The sequence below is a fragment of the Alosa alosa genome, chromosome 13, assembly GCF_017589495.1.
Source record: "Alosa alosa isolate M-15738 ecotype Scorff River chromosome 13, AALO_Geno_1.1, whole genome shotgun sequence".
NCBI lineage: Eukaryota > Metazoa > Chordata > Actinopteri > Clupeiformes > Clupeidae > Alosa > Alosa alosa.
This window is the reverse complement of record NC_063201.1, coordinates 19,375,353-19,395,334: the sequence shown is the minus strand read 5'-3', so window position 1 is coordinate 19,395,334 and position 19,982 is coordinate 19,375,353. Positions and strand designations below refer to the sequence as shown.

At 43.0% G+C, this 19,982-nt stretch overlaps 1 protein-coding gene across 1 annotated transcript; it reads left to right on the top strand.

The window, feature by feature from the left end:
- Window positions 1–6,272: 6,272 nt before the first annotated feature.
- Window positions 6,273–19,598, top strand: LOC125306058 (glycoprotein endo-alpha-1,2-mannosidase-like protein). Its single transcript, XM_048261204.1, has 4 exons — window positions 6,273–7,684; window positions 9,284–9,393; window positions 17,670–17,746; window positions 18,961–19,598. The coding sequence occupies exons 1-4, from the start codon at window positions 7,174–7,176 to the stop codon at window positions 19,595–19,597; spliced, it is 1,335 nt and encodes a 444-aa protein (XP_048117161.1). The 5' UTR covers window positions 6,273–7,173; the 3' UTR covers window position 19,598.
- Window positions 19,599–19,982: the final 384 nt, after the last annotated feature.

The following is a 19,982-nucleotide window of genomic DNA, read 5'->3' as shown; positions in this document are numbered from 1 at the left end:
GACTGGTAAAATAAACTGAGATTTCTCTTGCCTGCATGTTAGATTGAGCGCAGGTAATGATCCACATATACACCATATCTCACGTAGCCTAGAACTCATTTTATTAGACCCTGTTCTCAGGAAAAGGTCATTTGTTTTATTTAAACGCCCATACTATTACATGAGTAACAGGAACCACTGCCACACAACAACATAGGCTTCTGACTCACATTCGAAAAAGATCCCATGTTTATGCAAACACAACCCACACATTTTTCCTAAGTTGTTCTGTTAAATAGACATGATGAGCCAAGTTCTACAACAATTAAAAGCCTATAGGCATCATTTTTCACTCCAGTTGGCTAGTAGGCTGGGATGTGAAGCTAGCAGGTGGCTGTATGGTCGTAGGGCCTTTCTTTTTCTTCTTCAGAAGAAGAAAAAGAACAACAACCAAATCGAAATTTAAGTATTAAAAAAACTGCAAAATCAGACTCGGGTTTTCACTCGCTTCTGATATTAAACGAATAAATAAACGGACTGCAATAATTGTTTTGACAAATGGGCAGCCTATTTGCACAAGACGTTGCTGCAGGATTGAATCCAATAGTAAATACAAATTCAATAGTAAAATGTAGAAAATCAGATCAATATATCTAATATTTTTGAGTATGGAAGCCTTTGGGGGAATTGCAAGTAATTTGGTCGTCACGGGAAAAATGAATAAAAATAGCATAATACATTTGTATACAAAATATAATCGATTATTTGTGGTAAATAGTGTTAAAAGGCTATAGCCTATTTAATCATATGCACAACTTTTGAAACAAACTTAGTTATAGTTAGAGTTGTTCCTGCTTTTTCTAATCAATCAAACGGTAAATTAATTGATAATTTGATCATTTGGCATCAGTGTTAGTCTACTCTGTTAGGCTACTTCAGCATTAGTATAGGTCTTAATAGGCACTCTCTCCACGCACACACTATTGACGAATAAAATGCGATTGACATTAAAAAAAAGCAGTTATCCCAAAACGGCATTTTCAAAGCGCAAAATATATTTTTAAAGATATTTCTATATATCAATTTTAATTGCATGAATTGTTTTTATTTCTTGTGTTATCAATCTGTGTGTACGATTGAAGTTACAGGCAACAGATACAGAATAATCCGTTTGGTTTAACAGCTGGACCAGTGGAGTGATTATTTAGAGCGGAAGAAACATTTTGTATCGAAAGATATACGATTAATTCCACATACTGACAGTGAAATATGCATAAACACACTCTCTCTTGAATTTAACAGGTTATGCATGCATGAAACTATGATTTCTGTCATGTCCAGAGCAAGGCTTTGGAGAATATAAATAGTGTTGTATCCTACTATGCAGTTGCAAACGAATCGGGAAACAAACAATACAGAAAGGAAGAGTTTGTCTAATTAGTATGGATTAGATAACCAGCTGGTGCCGCTGGCAACATACTCCATTGTTTACAGAGTCTCTGCTGAAATCGTTGTGTACCAGCTATAAATATGACCAACTGATAAAAGCCTATTGATTTATGGATAAGTGGGTGAATTGGCATAGTTGTTCTGAAAATTAATTGAAGATTAATAAAACAATATTTATTAGAATAGTACATGGGAATTTAAACAAAACAGCAATTGTGCATACAGATATTATATTTTTAGTTATCTCTTAATTTGTCGACTTTAAGCTTTACCCTTAATGTTTATTAAAATGTTTTACCCATTACCATATTGCCATACAATGTATGATATGCTATTATATGGAATTTTGGTATTATAATGATATTATATGATTTTATCATATCATATCATATCATATCATATCATATCATATCATATCATATCATATCATATCATATCATATTGTTTCATATGTTATAGTGGTTTGTCTTACAGTATTTACTTGATATATACAGTACAATCTTGTTTTGACCTCATTTAAGCAGAACATGCGAGGTGTCATCCGAGGAAGTGATACACTGTGGCTATCTGGTCTTGTTTTGGAGTATTTCTGATTGTTGCTTGATTGCACACCATTATGTTTGCATCGGAGAAACAAAACTATCTCTGAAACTGAAATAGGATAATGTAAACTCTTGTATACTCTTAATCAGATGGGAGGTAATTATAATCTCTTATAATATGTCCTAGTTAATTATCTCTTATAATATGTCCTAAGTATACTATACAGTGGGGGGTATTGAACGTGTCAACATTTTTTTCAGTAAGGAAATTGTCACCAGACATTAGTGTTAACTCAATTCACACAGATAAAAAATACAAACTTTAAAGTCCATAAGTAGAGTAAAGTGGAATAAAGTGGAATGACAGAGGAAAAAGTATTAAACACACTAAGCAGTACAACAAGGCAAGGCAAAGAATGATCTGGAATCTGTAAGTAGTTAGAGAGCAATTATGCCTCTTATCTGTGTAAATGAATAGAAGCTGGGTTAGTACATTTTGATGGGCTATAAAAAAGTTTTTTGTTACCAAGGTGTCAAACAAAAAACATCACAATGGGCAAAAACAAATAGCTCTCCAAAGATCTTCGCAACCTTATTTTTGCAAAACATACTGTAGCATTGGGGTGGAAGTGGAAGGAACATCACTGCATCATAAACCGGCAACACACAGGACCTCCTCGCAAGATTTCTGATTGAACGGATGAAGAAGGATAGTCAGAAGAGTAGCCCAAGAGCCAAGGACCACTCAAATAAAGCGCCAGAAAGACTTGGAGGCAGCAGGTACAATTGTTACAGAGAAAATCATAGGTAATGCACATGTCAACGCTTGTTTAAAGTTTGATACACAACATTTGGACAAGCCTATAAAATACTGAGAGAATGTAGTCTGGTCAGATGAAAGCAAAATTAACTTTTTGGGTGTCATAAACACCATGTTTGGAGGAGAGATGGCACTGTACATCACCCTAAAAATACCATAGGCCTACCAATAGTGTGGTTTGGAGGTGGAAGCCCAAACCACATGGTACTGGCAGACTTCATACAATTGAAGGAACGATGAATGGAGTCATTTTAGTCCGAGAGAATCTTGTCACCCACCAGGATGATGAGGATGAGACGTGGCTAGACCTTCCAGCAGGACAACGATCCAAAGCATTCAGCTAAGGAAACTCTCAATTGGTTTCAGAGAAAGGAAATTGAGGCCCTGACTTAAATCCAATTTCTGGAAGGAACGGAAGATCAGGATTCACAAGAGGGTCCCTGGAATCTTCAAGATTAAAAGACTATCTGTTTAGAGGAATGGGCCAAAGTCACAACTGAATATGGCGACTGATTAGTTTCTTCATTAAGGAATTGTCTTGAAGCTGTCATTCAACAAAAGCTTTCCCACAGAGTATTTAAGAAATTTCAGTACTTTCAATACTTTTTTCCTGTGTCATTCCACTTTATTACAAATAACTATATTAATGGACTTCAATGTTTGGATTTTTTAAAATGTATGGATTACCTGAGTTAATACTAATGTCTGGTGAAAATGTAATGTGAATAGCCTCACTGGAAGTATACTTACAAACAATGTTGATGCCTTCAATACTTATTTCCCCCGCTGTATAGTTATACGTATTGACATTGCTGGATGTGACTGTAAACTGTTTCTTAACAGGACAGAAATAACAAATGGCATCTTTTTCTTTTGTCTTCCCTCTCCTCTTGTTTTGTTTTGTTTTTTGACTTTTGAAAAGGGATTATTATTATTATTATTATTATTATTATTATTATTATTATTATTTTGTCAGGACCGGGAAGGACTCTTTTCAAATGTTTTAAATTTAAATAAGGACCTACTGTCATGTTTATGAACCATCAAATCATATATCATATCATATCATATCATATCATATCATATCATATCATATCTGATCTGATTTAGTTAACTTTACTTAACTACTTCAAGTTGTGGAACTCAGTGAAAGTGCCATATCAGTGAGAGTGCCATATGATCTGCAGTGGTGACTGATGTGGGCAGGTGAGAGAGAGCATTGATTCCCTCCCTTCCCCCATCTTTCTATATCACGGTGAGACCAACTAATCAATATCTAAATCGGAATGCTGATCAATGCTCTAATCTAAAAACATTGATTCTCCCACTCATGTGCGTAGCTGTTTAGAGAGCGAGAGAGAGCTATACACCTGTACATGCTGTGGTGTTATAATTCATGAATATGCCAGCAGCATATCAGCAATAGGTTGATGGAGACAAGTCTGCATTCTGTACAGGAACATGAAATATCAATACGTGGCGGTTGATGGACCTGTGCAGAACTGCCGGGACAAGCAGTCCTCTGCACTAATCACTCTTACACCCACCAATCACATTGATCAGCTGCTGCAAGGTGATCAATTTACCCACTTCTAAACCCATCCCAGGCACACCTCTAAGTGACCCTGATGAGGAAAAGAGTGTGTATAGTCGTTTGTGACTGAGCAGCTTTCAACAGCATTGCTGGGACATTGCTAAATGGAACACAATGTGGTACAGTGATAAGTAGTGTGATTTCAGAACCATGGAGAGCGCATTCTTCCCAGTCCTTAAAAGGCGTACAGAACATCGAACTGTAAACAATGAACAGTCTAAACAAAATAATCAAGACAAACGAAAAAGTGAGCTGTGGGATAGACCAGCTTTAATTGCATCATTTAGAATTGGGTTGAATAATTTGTGGTCAATGTCACAACAGAACTTGATTGCTCATGTCAGAGATGTCAAGCTCAATCCAGTAATGCTGAATTGAAATTTCGTTTAAAAGGATTTTATTTGTTTATCTGCTTGTTCAAACTGAACATTCAATGAACTTCAGCTTTGATTTGTGTGTGTCCCTACAGGCGTACAGCTGCCTCTACTTTTAAACGATGCTATAGTGCACTCTAGTGGTCATTATATGAATTGTCCAGTTTGCTCACATAAATTCTGTCCCAAAATGTTAGACCAGGGAAGGCCTAGACGCCCACTCACACATTTTAATTATTGTATTGGTCATTCACGATGCATGGTCATTCTGTGTTGTATAAAGCCTCAAATATTCAAACCAACCAAATTCTTTAACAGCCAAAATCCTGTTCAAAATCCTGAATCTCATCTCGCCTCAATTCTCATGAGGAAGATACGGTCTAATTTCGTGAAAATATCCGCTCCTCAGGCGGGTGACGTTGCCAGCCTTGTTCAGTGGCACTGAAAAATAGGGCCAATCCAAAAAGTTGCAAATTGATGTGCTCCACTTCCATCAACACTGTGGGAGAAAAAGCTAAAAATCATCTCCCCTCAAACTGCTGGAGGGCACTCCAGAGGAGAGTGCTTGCATAAATGCGAAGCATTACTATTCCTGTAGTTGTATAGAGCATGCTTGCGTTGCACACCACTTAGGCACAAGTGCAGCACCATGCGAAATGGATCTGTTGCCAAAGGCCACCGCTCTGGGGTATCTATCTCTTGAATACAAGGCTATAGGATGAAAAGGTGTACAGGAGGGAAAAAAGACAGGATTCAAAATATGCAGATGTACTGTGGTCAGTGTGTAGAGCACAAACACACACACACACACACACGCTCTCACACACACACACACACACACACACACACACACACACACACGCCACACACACACATGCTCTCTCTCACACACACACACACACACACACACACACACACACACACACACACACACACACACACACACACACACACACACACACACACACACACACACACACACACTATGTCCTGATCTGACACTTGACTGTTGTTTGGTCCTGTTGTTTGGTCCATGTTAGTTTGTTTCTTTTTGTTCTGTTGATGATGAGGATCCTGAAATGATGAGACAGACTCTCCGGGGCTTTCCCCCTTATTTAGGCCTAAACAAGGAGGGACGTGAAGCTTGGGTTACTCCAAACGGCTTGGGACTGGAAAAACATGGAGTTAGATAAAATATTGCACGCTTTGACTCTGTGACCTATCTGTAGATGCAATAGAATATACACTTGAACAGAATGAAGGCCATGTCAAATATGAATATATTCATAACGCATCGTTATCCCTCAAAAAGCATTGCCATTGGGTGCCTAAAAATGAACTATCTTTGATGGCGGCCAGAGAGCCCCTGGTTAAACGTGGAGGGCGCCCCTACACCGTTACATCCAAACCCCGTCCCCCCCCCCGCACCCCCGTTGCGCCACGCTGTTGACGGCGGCAAGCCCCACCTCCACGTAGCCTAACCGGAATATCACAACCACAACACAGTCAACGAGGATCATCGTAGGCTACAGACTAACGGCTAGTGGCCACCATCATGCAAGGATGCGGTCACGGTTTTATTATTCTAATGTAAGCAGGCTTCGCTTCAAGTTTCTCTGCTGAGGAAAGGATGAACAGCGTCATGTAAGCAGAACTATAAGTAGATACTGAATGGAGATGATACGATTTCCCGGTTGTTTGACAGCATATTGATTAACTGGGGCTGGAATCAGTGTTGAGGCTCTGGAAAATCATGAAAGGTATTGTCCTCGTTTAAAATCACACCTTTGTAGCTCGAAAGAAGAATAGGAAGACCTTCAACTAGCCTTGGTTATTCTCAATTTTAGTAAGGCAATAGCTGTATAAAATATGTTGTGGAGCGTGTTGTGGAGCGTGTGTGATGTGAGCGAATAAATGGCATAATATGCTAGCTAACAGGCGCAAATGAGTTTATACATTATATTTATACGTTTATACATAAGTCAAATATTTCTATAAAACTTCTTATAGGCCTATTTTTTTGTGTGGTAGCTTAGTGTTTGTTTCGAAGTCTGGACGCGTGACTAAACCAACGACTAAGTTCTAGATTTTTGGTAAATGCAACATGGTATCCCTATCATGTTTACTTACAATCATGTAGATACTTGCACTTAAGAAGTTATGCATGTAGACAGCGCTATGTTTCATAATAATTATGTCAGATTCCAATCATCCCATTGTTAAACTCTCTTTCATAACACGCACAAACTAGACTACATGTCTTGACTGTCAAGCTGTATCTGAGAGATGACCATTTCTCTTTGACTTGCCTACTGGCTGTTTTTGGGGTAGTCTACATCTATCTTTTCTTCTCCAGAGCACGAACGATTATATCATAGCTCGTCTGTATTTTTAGCCAAGTGACTTTTCAGAACAATGGCCCGGCTCAGGCGGAAAGCGTGTGTGGCTCTTTTCCTCTTCACACTCTTTGTGTTCGGGACCCTTATGGGTTTGCGAACCTTGAAACCCAGTGAAGGCTTTTCGGACCTGGCCCCAGGGCTGGAACTCATGGCAGGAGTCGGGGGGAAGGTTGACCGTCGATCCGCGTCCAGCGGCGTGGCAGTCTCTCCGGGTAACACTCGGGTTAATGCCGGCGACACAAAAGCATCTCTCTCCAACTCTGGCCAGGACAAAGGTATTTTTTACGACGTCCACATATTTTATTACATGTGGTATGGGAACCCACAACTGGATGGGAAATACATGCATTGGGACCATGTTCTGGTTCCACACTGGGACCCGAAGATTGCCGCAAGTTACCCTACAGGCAGGCACACTCCTCCAGACGACATCGGCTCAAGCTTTTACCCAGAGCTGGGTCCCTACAGTTCTCGGGAACCTGAGGTGTTGGAGTCTCACATGGAACAGATCGAAGCAGCGGGAGCAGGTAGAGTTTAAAGGTGCAGTTATAATTCCCTACTGATTTAAACAGTGGTATTCCCGACCTTTATGCCCATATGTGTATGACCATATATTATGCGTGATTATGTACAAAGAGCTTGTACTCTTAAACGATATGGCATTGTATTGTGCAAAAACGTGAAGACTTTTCGAAGACACCTCACGCCATACCTGAACAAGATCAGTAGTGAATTCAGCACCTATGGCAAGGACAGCTCCTAAGCGCATGAACAGTCGTCGTCCTGGCTTTTAAGTTTTAGGTCTCCTGTTTCCAAGTGGTAAGATGGTGAAAGTTACTACACGGAATCCGAAAGAATAATTTATTGCTGACATAATAGCCTACCAATCATGTTCAGTGTTCAAACTTTACTTTAAATAACCAAGTGATTCGAAAGAATTACACACATTAACAAGAAGCAAACAGCACCAGAAGCTAAACGTATTTTCTATGCGCACATTTTCTATGCGTGTTTTTTTTTTAGAAAACAGTGTTGAGCCCAAGTGGTTAGAAGGTGCAGCTGTGGTCTAGCTGGGAATTTAAACATTTATGGCATCTCTACAAGGGTTTAGACAGCGGCGTAGGCGTCCTCTTCGCTGCATCGGCTTCAGTGGTTATTGTATCCACTCTGAGCAACGTACACTGACCCTGACAGATGGGCCACGGAACGCCAAGTTGAGAACGCTGAACAAGTCCAACTAATTAAAGCGATAGCTCAAATATGCGCAGAACAAATGTGAAAGGCTTCGGTTTGCTATATAACGGATGTTTTTCATCCGGGATCCATTGGAGAAATGAAAAGCCAAGAAGCAATTTAATAAAACTACATATTCTTGAACTTATTCTATAAATTCGACTGAACGTCCAACATGGTAAAGGTAGATAGATAGATAGATAGATAGATTACTTTATTCATCCCCAAAAGGAAATTATGGTGCTACAGCAGCAATTAATAATATAAACATATATCACACACATATACATACAAGTCAAAAATAAGTACAATTGGATATAAAGTCTCTGTGTAAGTGGTTGTACACTGTGCATTGTCTCTCAGAATAAGATTCTACTCTCATAGCACAAAGGGGAGTTAATGTAAATAGTTATGGCAGTGGGCAGGAATTATTTTTTTATAACGGTCTTTGTTACAGCGAAGTTGAAGCAACCTCTAGATGAAAACATTCTGTTGTCTGACTAGTAGTTTGTTCAGTGGATGTGAGGTGTTGTCCATAATGTTAAGGAGTTTTTGCAACATCCTTCTCTCAACAACCAACTCTAGGGGCACAGAGCTTAATGGCTATAACCTATATACTATAATTATATAATGGTCCAGAATGTTCTTCCTTCCAGCATGGCAGCATTATCATTATAGTGAAACTAGAGTTGCTAAGTACCCCTGTACCCCTGGGTTTACAGTGAGCACAATACATTTGGAAACTCAAATTCAAAATGTGTAGGACAACTATAAGCCAAGCTCTTATAGGAAAACTGAGGTTGAATGAATCGGATGTCTGCAGTTGGAATGCAGTACTGATGGTCTCTTATGTGTTAGATCTTCATTCACCACAATGCTCTGTTCACTGTTAGGAGTGGTGGTGGTGTCCTGGTATCCCCCTGGTCTGTCCGATGACAATGGAGAGCCGACGGAGGACATTGTGCCGGCCATCTTGGAGGCAGCACACAGACATAGCCTCAAGGTAGGTTTGTGCTGAGAGCAACACTGTAAACATGAGCAGGCAACGATAGCAAATGTTTGATGTACGCGCTGAGACTCCCACATCGTAGAGAAAATAGCAAGGCCTATGCCGAATGAGCAACTTTATTAAATAGTAACTAGTTTGAAGGAACCTATACCCAGAAACTCAGTGACTGATGACTTTAGTTCAGCCATTCACTGAAAACAAATTAAAAAACATAAGTCTTATTATTTATGTATGGAAGATATTGTGTATCATTTACTCCCAGGTCTTCCAGAATAAGCAAACAAACAAAGAGGTCTTGGTGGAGGCGAACCAGGATGGTGTATATGTAGAGAGCAGCCGAGCACAGTTTGTTATTCACTTATGGCTGGGGAGATGCTCAGAGCATTACAGCGCTGCATGCTTGGGCGGTGAAAGCAAGTCCTTTTAATAGAACTGAGATGCGCTAGCTTTCACAGCTCACAGATACAGACAAGCCTCAAGAGGCACATTCTCACTGGGCACATCATCACCGAGGGCCAATTAGGTCGGAAAATGCTCTCTGAGGGACAAACAACTGTATATCGATGTGATCTCTCTTTCTCTCTCAGTTACTCTCCATCCCTCTCTCTCTCTCTCTCTCTCTGCTCTCTCTTTCTCTCTCCAATTCCAGTCCCCAACCCCCGTTCACATTTAACAGCCTTCATGTAATGTTTATTGGCCAGCTCCTTGGTAACGTGACACACAAACACACACACACACACACACACACACACACACACACACACACACACACACACACACACACACACACACACACACACACACACACACACACACACACACACACACACACACACATTTCCTACCTGACAGGCTTCTGTCATTATTCCGAGGTGTGTCTGTGTCAGTTTGCCTCACAGCAAAAGTAAATAGGTTTTTGTCCTTATTAGCCAGTGTAAGTGTCTGATGAGATTTCTAACACTGGCTGGAGGCTGTTTGGTTTGTTTTTGCAGTGCCCATGTAGGAGCTGACCCTGGTACCTGGATAAGGGTTATTTTAGTTCATGAAAACCAATCCTAAAACTAAACCAGCAGTAAAAAAATAATAATTTGTGATTTAAATTCAAAATGACAATGACAGTTTTGAAAAACATGCAAACTAAATAACAAGTACAGTGATCAATTCAAGAACAAAACTACAACCATATAGAAATAGAATTGCATTTAGCATTGTTTGCACTGTAGTTGCTATACCAAGTCCTCATAAAATAAATAAACTAAAAACTATGCCCTGCATTCAGAGTGGCTCCCACTTTTTTTTGTGTCGGTGTGTTTTGCCCTGGAAAAGTGTTTGCGTGTGTGTTCACTGAAGCCTCTGCTCTGTTTTAAGTCACTGTACCCGTCAGAGTGGTTGACTGTGTTTGCTTAACAGCTGTCCAAAGTGCCTGTATTGGAATGTGTGCAGTTATGGGTGGTTATGGATGTGTGTATTGTCCTGTTCAGTTGGGTAAATGTGAATACTGTATGTTTATGTGTGTGCTTGTGTGTGTGAGCATGTTGTCATGGAGTTGGGTCAGCTTTGAATACTTTCGGTGTGTGTGTGTGTGTGTGTGTGTGTGTGTGTGTGTGTGTGTGTGTGTGTGCGCGCGTATGTGTGCACGTGTGTGTGTGTCTGTGTGTGTGTGTGTCTGGAGGCGCGAGCTTAAGAGGGAGAAAGGCAGAGTGCTTGTAAGACCCCGCTGAGCTCCATCAATAATGCACGGCTCGGGTTTGTTCAGCACGCGCAGCAATTTGACATGGTAAATCAGCTGGTTAGGAGCCAGCCTGCTCTCACGGGAGCCCTGCCTCAGCCAGGGCTCAACCCACAACACGGCTAACGTCCTCTTCTTCTGTTCTTTACCTTATTCATCAGTTCATCCCTTGTTACACAGGTCTGCACGAGTGAGAGAGTGCATTGGTGGCTATGTTGATCTAAGGCCTTCAATTCTCTCTGTCAAGGGGGATTTTCCTTTACAGATAGACGTCTGTACGTCTGAATGTCTTATGTGGCAGCTTCTCAGGCTCACTCTCATTCCAGTGTGGTTAGACCCCCCACTCTTTTTTGGTCTTTCCTGTCTTTGCCTTCTCTCTGGAAGTTGTGCTGCGGGCAGCGGGCACACAGTTAATGCATCTTACTGGAGCTTGAGAGGAAGAAAAAAAAGAGACCGAGAAAAAAAAATGACAAGATGAACCACACCATGCAGGCCTGATTGCTGCCGCCCCTCAGAAACATGACAGGTGCAGAAAGCAATGGGAGGGACATGTAATAGCTTTCTTTGTTATTAGACCAAAGATGATGGAGTATCACAGGGGCCAGGGAAATGCATTCATATGGAGCCCAGGCAAAAAGAAGCTGCCACTGCATTTTAATTGAATGCAAGATTGTTTTTCCTATAAGGAAATGAGAGAGATGAAAAGGGGGATATAATGTATGCCCTGACTCTCAGCATACCCAGGGTAGAACAAGGCAAGAAGAAGCTGCCTATGCTTTTTTTTCTGTGAGGTTATATGGGGGTTTTGTGGAGCCCTACTCATTAAAATAGAGATCTGAGGAAAACCATTAAATAGTTAGGTCTAGCAGCTAGGGCAAAAAGGAAAATGGGCCATGTTGAGTACATGAAAGTACTGGACATCTTAATTTTCGAAAAAAGGTGAATGGTGCTTGTATGAGGTCTTGGGAGGTTTTAAAGGTACACTATTCAGGTTTAGGCGACTGTAGAGCTCCCTTTAGAGTCGCGATATATTTGTATTTTACTCTGCTGTAAATAGCAAACTTCTCGTGACTTATCCCCCCTGTACACAATGAAAATGCTTTTGTTGTGGAGGTGAAGGATTAACAACAGGAAAAAACTCCTCCAAAGAGCTATGTCTATTGACAAGGTAATGTTTCACGATTCTCGTGAGATTTGTTGGGCCGCCGTTCTTGAAGTTGCATTGCTGATTTTCTCGGTAGCGACTCGCTACGTCTATGCTGTATAGCTATGCTAGGTGAGCGATTCACCTATTACAAGTTTATTTACCATCAAATTGGCTTTGTAAAGGTTATATTAAGGTGGAAATCTTGCGTAGTGTACCTTTAAGCAGGAGAGGTGTTCGAGCCTATGTTGGTTCTCAGTCCCAGCATTTCAATCAGTTTCTCCCAGGTGTGTTCTCTCAATATAAAGTCACACCTCGGAATCAGAATCATATTTGAGGAAACGCACAGAAGTAATAGACCAGGGGAATACAGTCACAGTGACATGGTTGTATTTCTTCCTCCCAAGACTGTTGTATGTTTTAATGGACTCTGAAGAAAGTCTGGACTGTCGGAGCCACTGTCTTGTTCTGTGTCCAGTGGAGCCTGTCGTACAGTACCTGCTTAGTCACTCTGTGTGTGGGTCACCTCTGGTCAGGCGTCACCAGGGTGATGGGGGTTGACAGCGGGGCTGATTTGTCATCTTTGCCGAGTGGACAGCAGGAATGGGTGACAGAGCAGCAGCAGTCGATGACTGAGTCTTACCGGCCCTATCTCCGATACTTGCCCTTGGACCCTCTCAGCCGACCGGAGTGGGACTAGGAGTAATGATAATATCATAGTTAGTTAGTTAACCAACAGCCCAACTGCACATATGTTTCCTTACACTGACTCAGTTTCTCCAAACAATGTTTTTTTTTTATCTCTGCAGAAATACAATGGGAATTGCGTGTTTTAGAAGTGTTATGTAAAGAGTAATTCATCGGTGTGGGAACTTGTGTTACACTATGCATTATAAAATACTAAACGACAAGATAAACAACATGAAACCAAATGAACAAAACATTATTTTCATGTTTGAGGGCACCCAGTTGAAAAACTTAATGTGACACTCTGTGCAACATGGTGCTTAGCGGAGAGGGAGAATGTCCTCCTAATGCTTTCTGCCATTCTGTTTGACTTTTCTAGGCCTATCAAACTCCTCTGTGTAGTGGACATGGGTGCACGGTTTGTAGCGGGACCGTGTACCGTCGGCTAATCATGTAGCATGGAGTGGATAGAAGTGAGATCTCCATTGCTAAGGTCTGGCTTCTAGCCTGGAGCCCTGATTTGGAGCAGCACTCGGTGACTTCAGAGCAGATCAGAGACAGCTCACCACAGATAGATGGGGCCTTTTGCCTCGGAACAGTATGGCCTAAAACCAGCTTTTATCCCCTTAGGGCTACAAAACAAGAAGAAGAAAAAAAACAAATTCACATTTCTTAATATGTATGTGTTTGTGTGTGTGTGTGTGTGTGTGTGTGTGTGTGTGTGTGTGTGTTGTGGATCCCATGACTCACTGTGTCTCCCTGAACAACTTGGGCCCTACGGGGCCATGCATGTTCACAGCAGTAAGTAGGCCACGACGCAGAGGGGGTCTCGGGTGGGTGTGCAATGATGCCGTCAAGCCCAGTGCAGCATCTCTGATCGGAGCGCGGAGCGGCTATATGGAACCGGACTCCCTCCGAAACACAGATCCGTCCCGGGAGTGGCGCTTCCCAGGGAGTGAATCAACATAAGTCCAGCCGGGCTGGCACTTGTGGCAGACTTTGGGGAAGCGGGCGCTCTTGCGTGTGTCACTCAGAGGACAGGGTCCTTAAGTCTCTTAGACAGACACAGTGTGCACAGACGGTCAGAGCGTGTGTAACGTAGTGGAAGATCATTTCGTTGTCTTTGATGTTATATTCAGAGAAAGGGTTGTAGTTTGTTAAGCGACCTGCTTAAGTGCAGGTCTGAAAGGGGGTTTTCTTTGTCCCAGGTGATGGCCTCCTCCAGTCCGGGCTTGGCGCAGGCTTGGTGCAGGTGCCTCGGCTGGGTCCAGCAGTGCATCTGTGGTGGATGGGCGGAGAGCTGGACCGTGTGCTCCTGAGTCCCACAAACAGCCGTGGCCCACTCAATCTGCCTACTGCGTTTGCTTAGGATGTTGTATAATGGCCTAATGAGGCCTGTGTGTGTGTGTATGTATGTGTGTGTGTGTTAGCACACTTCTCACACACACGCGCACACACACGCGCGCACACACACGCGCACACACACATTATATATAAATCACACATATGCAGAGAGATGCATGGATGCATAGCCATAAAGGCACGTCTGTAGAACCACATGTGCATACATAAAACATGTGCATGCAGACACACACACATGTGTAGACAAGCGCGCACACACTGTTAGACATACTCACTGAACAGTAAAACATAACATTGAAATAAGAAGCTGAAATGCACAACTGGCTCTTTAATCCGAATCTTCACCATCTGTATATTTTTGTGTATGGAAAAACGGACATTTGATATTTTCTCTCTCTCTCTCTCTCTCTCTCTCTCTTTCTCCTCTCATGTGTCATATTTAATCCAGACACTGGACTGAAATCTTGACTGAAGGAAATATGATTCAAGATGAGAGTCTCAGTGCACATTTCGACACAACTGCGTAATTGGAGAGAGTGGGCACATTCAGATTTCACCCGACCGCTTAACAAACCACTTTTTTGCCCTTACGTGCCATAACGCTGACAGCAAAACTGCTTTCCTGCACATTCACCCATTTATTTCCTGGGAGTGTTATTTTACTGCCCATCTCCCTGTCTCATTCCACTCAAGCCCATTTTAGTCCATTAGTGAACTTAAGCCTCAATGTCACTTTGACACCGGGAGCGAAGCCCGTTGCCAAGAGCTGCATTGCCACAGCAACTGTTAGGAAGGGGGGTTAGGTTAAACAATGTCCCATCCCCCATCCCCCTGTTTTTCCCCCAATTTAAACATACTTACAGTATGTCGTCACTGCCAAACATAGTTGTAGAAGGCAAAACTTTACACTAATAGTTTCTGCTTGGTATATTTCCGGAGAGATGAGAAAAGAGGGGTGGGGGGCGGGGTGAACTTGATATGACCCTTTTAGTTGCAGACAAATAGCTCTCTCCATAATACAGTGTGACAACCAGGCTTGCCTCAGATAATAGCGTAGCCTTGATGGAAAAAGTGACAATACCAGATTTCGATTATAGTTAGTTGAAAATAAGAGGCTTGGGTTCAGCAGTCGATGTGCCAGGGTTTGGTGTGTTACCTCCAGTATTGCCTCTATTTGCTAATAGCTTATTGAGTAGCTTTTAGCTTTTGTATAGCTTTTGTGTCCACTGAGTCATTTTCCCTCCAACACAGACTCCCTGTAGGGACTTTGGAAAAGGCAGGTATTTGTCTGTAATCATGTATAATTCAAAGTTATATTATGCTGTGTCCTGCCACCCTAATGCTTTCGGCGTTCTACTTAAGGGGCATGGTGCCATTTTTTCCTATAGGCTAATGCAAATAGAATGCCCTACAACTAAATATACCCCCACCCACCCACCTCCACACAGCAAAGAACCTTCCAGAAGGAGCTGACAACAAAGAACTCTGATCATTCTGGTAGCTTTTCCCCAAAAATGCAATGAGGAATTATCTTACAAAAGTTTTTATTCCTCTGCTTTGCTCAGGAACAGTAAGTGCACAGAAACTGTGGTGCAGAAACAAGAAAGGGCATAAACAGACCTCATTAAGGTCCTGTTTCTCTTCCCCTCCTCCTCCCCATCATCTGACATAACATTCTGTAGCTATGCACCATCCTCCCCCCGATCTGAATGCAGTATTGCATCAGGGGGTTCTGAAATGAGGGTTAGGTTAGAGGTCATAGGTCAGAGTTGAACCTCTCCAAGTTCCTGTCCCTCCACCCCCAAATCTACATTTATTAGGCAGACATGGAGAGGACCCAGGGGGAGATAATCAGAGGCTGTGTAATTAGATGAGACTGCAGAATAATGGCCAGCAAGAGGCTCCCCCTGCTGTTTAATGAGCTCTTAATCAGTGCATCATCGCAGGGCTCCTCCAGCGAACCGGCCAGCTGCAGCTGTTACTTACACTTGAACTCTGGCTCTCCAACGCATCCTCTAATCTAGCTCATAGTAGCAGATCGCCGTCAGCCGTGTGGACCTAAGTCCAGGTTATGCTGATGTATTCAAGGTGATTACTTTGTGTAGTCTCACCAAAAACGTCCTGGGTGGAAACGTCCTGGGTGAGTTTTCACGTCTCCTGGGTGTGTCTCTGGAGGACGCGCCCCCTCACGCCCCCCTTTGCTCAAACAGTCCAAATGGAGCCCGAGGTCTTAAAAGTACATGATGAGAAAAGCGAGCCCTCGTGAGATGAAAGCCAGAATAAACTCCTCAGAGGACTCGCAGACTCTCATGGGGTGAGAGAGAGAGACAGAGAGAGAGAGAAAGAGAGAGACAGAGACAGAGAAAGAGAGAGACAGAGAGAGAAAGAAAGAGAGAGACAGAGAAAGAGAGACAGAGAGAAAAAAAAGAGAAAGGGAGAGAGAGAGAGGCAATCCGCATCTGACTGTAAACTGATCACTTGAGAGATCACAGGGAGAACTTTATCCAGGAGGCACTACAGGAGTCGATAAAATATTTATCTGTACAGTGGAAAGAGACAGAGAGGTATGGAGAACACAGAAAGAGTGGGACAAGGAAAAGGATGAAAGATTTGTAGAGAGAGAGAGAGAGTGTTGTTTAAATGATTTGTTTTATTAATGAGCAGTCAAGATTCATGCATGTTTTGTTTCTCCCAGTTGTATGAATGGATGTTTCCGGTTCAGTTTTTGGCGTCTGTGTTATTGATTGTGATGACTAAGAGGCAGCCAGGCAGCAAAGAGAGTTGGAGAAGCTCGCTCAAACTTCATAAATAAAACAGCTCATCAAATTAAGAGGACGGGAGACAGAAACAGCTCTGTGCTTTGTAATGACATGCTTAACAACCTTACTGCTGAAACATGTAGCCAAGAGAATTTAACACGCCACACCTGCATAGAGACAATGAGAAAGAGAGAGAGAGAGAGAGAGATCATTAACCCACGTTACTCAAAGAGTTTCATCAGTATGATCTTCAAACCAAAACCCTCAACCGCATTCGCCCACCACTTAACAAGATTGTAGATGTTTGTGTCACGATTTCAGTTTGCGGTCTGTAAATTGTTACACTCTAGCATATATGGCTGTCCAATGGCCTTTTGCTCATCAGTTTCTTAGCTGACCCCAGACAAACACCCCGCAATCTTCATTCATTTTCAGAATTTTCACATCAAATTGAAGATCATGGTAGCCTGTCAGCGTCAGACACCAGAAGCGTCACACCACCACTGGGTCACTGATGGTTCGACGTCTGTACTCATGATTTTACTATCTGGGTGAAAATGAATCACCACGTTTCTTTTGTTTTCCACAGGTGACCTTTCACCTTCAGCCTTACAGAGGGAGAAGTGACCAGAGCGTGCATGAGAACATCAAATACATCATTGACAGGTGTGCCACATTTTTGTCTTTGATTTAAAAAAAAGTTTTTTTGACTTTGTGATGATTTAAAATACACTGGAGACACTGGAAGCCCAGATCAGTAAGATCTTGCATTGTATATATATTATATATTCTCAACACGCCTTACAAGTAAATAGCTCGAGTGAGGTTTTCCCCACCTCTTTCAAAGGCCCTTCTCAAGGTTCCGTTTATTGCTGATAATAAATATGAGTCTCACGCTGGTTGTCCTTCCCCTGTGATGTAGCCCTTGACTTTTGTGATGCGTCTGGCAGTCCCGTCATGGGTAGAGTTGCAGTGGTGGCCCCTCCTCAGGGTGACTTTCCCTGGGAGGCTTAGTCATGTGCAACAAAGGTCATTTGGCAGCACTTCATACACACACACACACACACACACACACATGCAAGTATGCACATGCACACACACACACACACACGCACAGGAATAGACTCACAGACATTCACACAGACATGCATGCACACACAAAGACACACACACACACACACACACACACAGGAATAGACATACACACACACATACAAACACACACACACACACACACACTCACACATACACTCACACACACACACACACACACACACATACAAAACACACACACACACACACACACACTCACACACACACTCACACACACACACACACACACACACAAACACACACTGATACAGACACACAGACACATACACACACACAGCTCTTAACTCCAGGAGTGCTGCTGTGTTTGTCTGGGTGATTTACCTTATATGGAACGCTGCAGCTCAACCCAGTGGGTCAGTCTCAGTCGGGTCAGCTTAAGGCAGGCTGCTCCGGCCTGTTTCCCACAGCAGGACAAGGGGGACCAACTGTCGGTGGCATCTGCAGCAGTAATTGCAAACGCTGGGAGGCTGTTTTGACACGGAACACCTGCTTGCTTAATGAGTACTTCCATGCCCTGCCTCCGTCTACCCATTCACGCGAATATTCCACTCCTGTTCTACTGCTACAGGAGAAAACACAGTCTCAGCCTCAATGACGAACACACAAAATCACGCAAGAGAAGGAAAAAAAAATAGCCAAATGTCCCTTGTTAGTTTATACTATCTTTTCCATTATTTTGACAGATAAGAACAGTTGTGAACCATAACGAAAGGTTTGAGTCGAAAAATGATAACAGATGCACCATGTCCTTTTTGTAACCCTTGCAGGTATGGAGACCATGGAGCTTTCTACCGTTTCGCCACCAACACGGGCAAAGTGTTGCCCCTCTTCTACATCTACGACTCGTACCTGACGCCACCGGAGGCCTGGTCGGAGCTGCTGAGCTCCACAGGCTCGCACAGCCTGCGCGGCACCCCATACGACGGCGTCTTCGTGGCGCTGATCGTGGAGGAGCGGCACAAGCACGACATCCTGGCGGGGGGTTTCGACGGCATGTACACCTACTTCGCCTCCAACGGCTTCTCGTTTGGCTCGTCGCACCAGAACTGGAAGGCCGTCAAGGCCTTCTGCGACGGCAACAACCTGCTGTTCGTGCCGAGCGTTGGCCCCGGCTACATCGACACCAGCATCCGGCCCTGGAACAACCACAATACGCGCAACCGCGTCAACGGCCGCTACTACGAGACGGCGCTGCAGGCGGCGCTCAACGTGCGGCCCGAGTTGGTCAGCATCACTTCGTTCAACGAGTGGCACGAGGGCACGCAGATTGAGCGCGCCACGCCCAAGAAGACGGTGACGCGCCTGTACCTAGACTACCAGCCACACGCACCTGAGCTGTACCTGGAGCTGACCCGCCGCTGGGCCGAGCAGTTCAGCAAAGAGAAGGAGCAGTGGCTCATGTAAGGCCGGTCGGGGGGATGGGGGTTTGCGGGGGGCATGGGGCTGTGTACCCAGGGACCCCACTGAGACAAGCTGGGGAGGGAACAGAGGCTTGAGTTGCAGAACTACGGAGGCCCCTAAGGATCATGGTGGGAATTTTTGTAATATGACTTTTGCAGTCCCTTGCAATAGTTTTGCATTCTTTTGCAGGAAATTAAAAAAAAAAGTCAAAAGCATTGCGAGGGAAAGCAAAAGTGCATTAAACACTCACCATGTCCAGTTGGGGCTCTATACAGAACTGTTATTTATTTACTATATTTATTTTGTGTGTGTGTGTGGAGGGGGGTCCCTTTGTGAGAACTATGTTATTTGGAGGAGACAGTGGGGATTGGGGTTATTTTTATCAAAA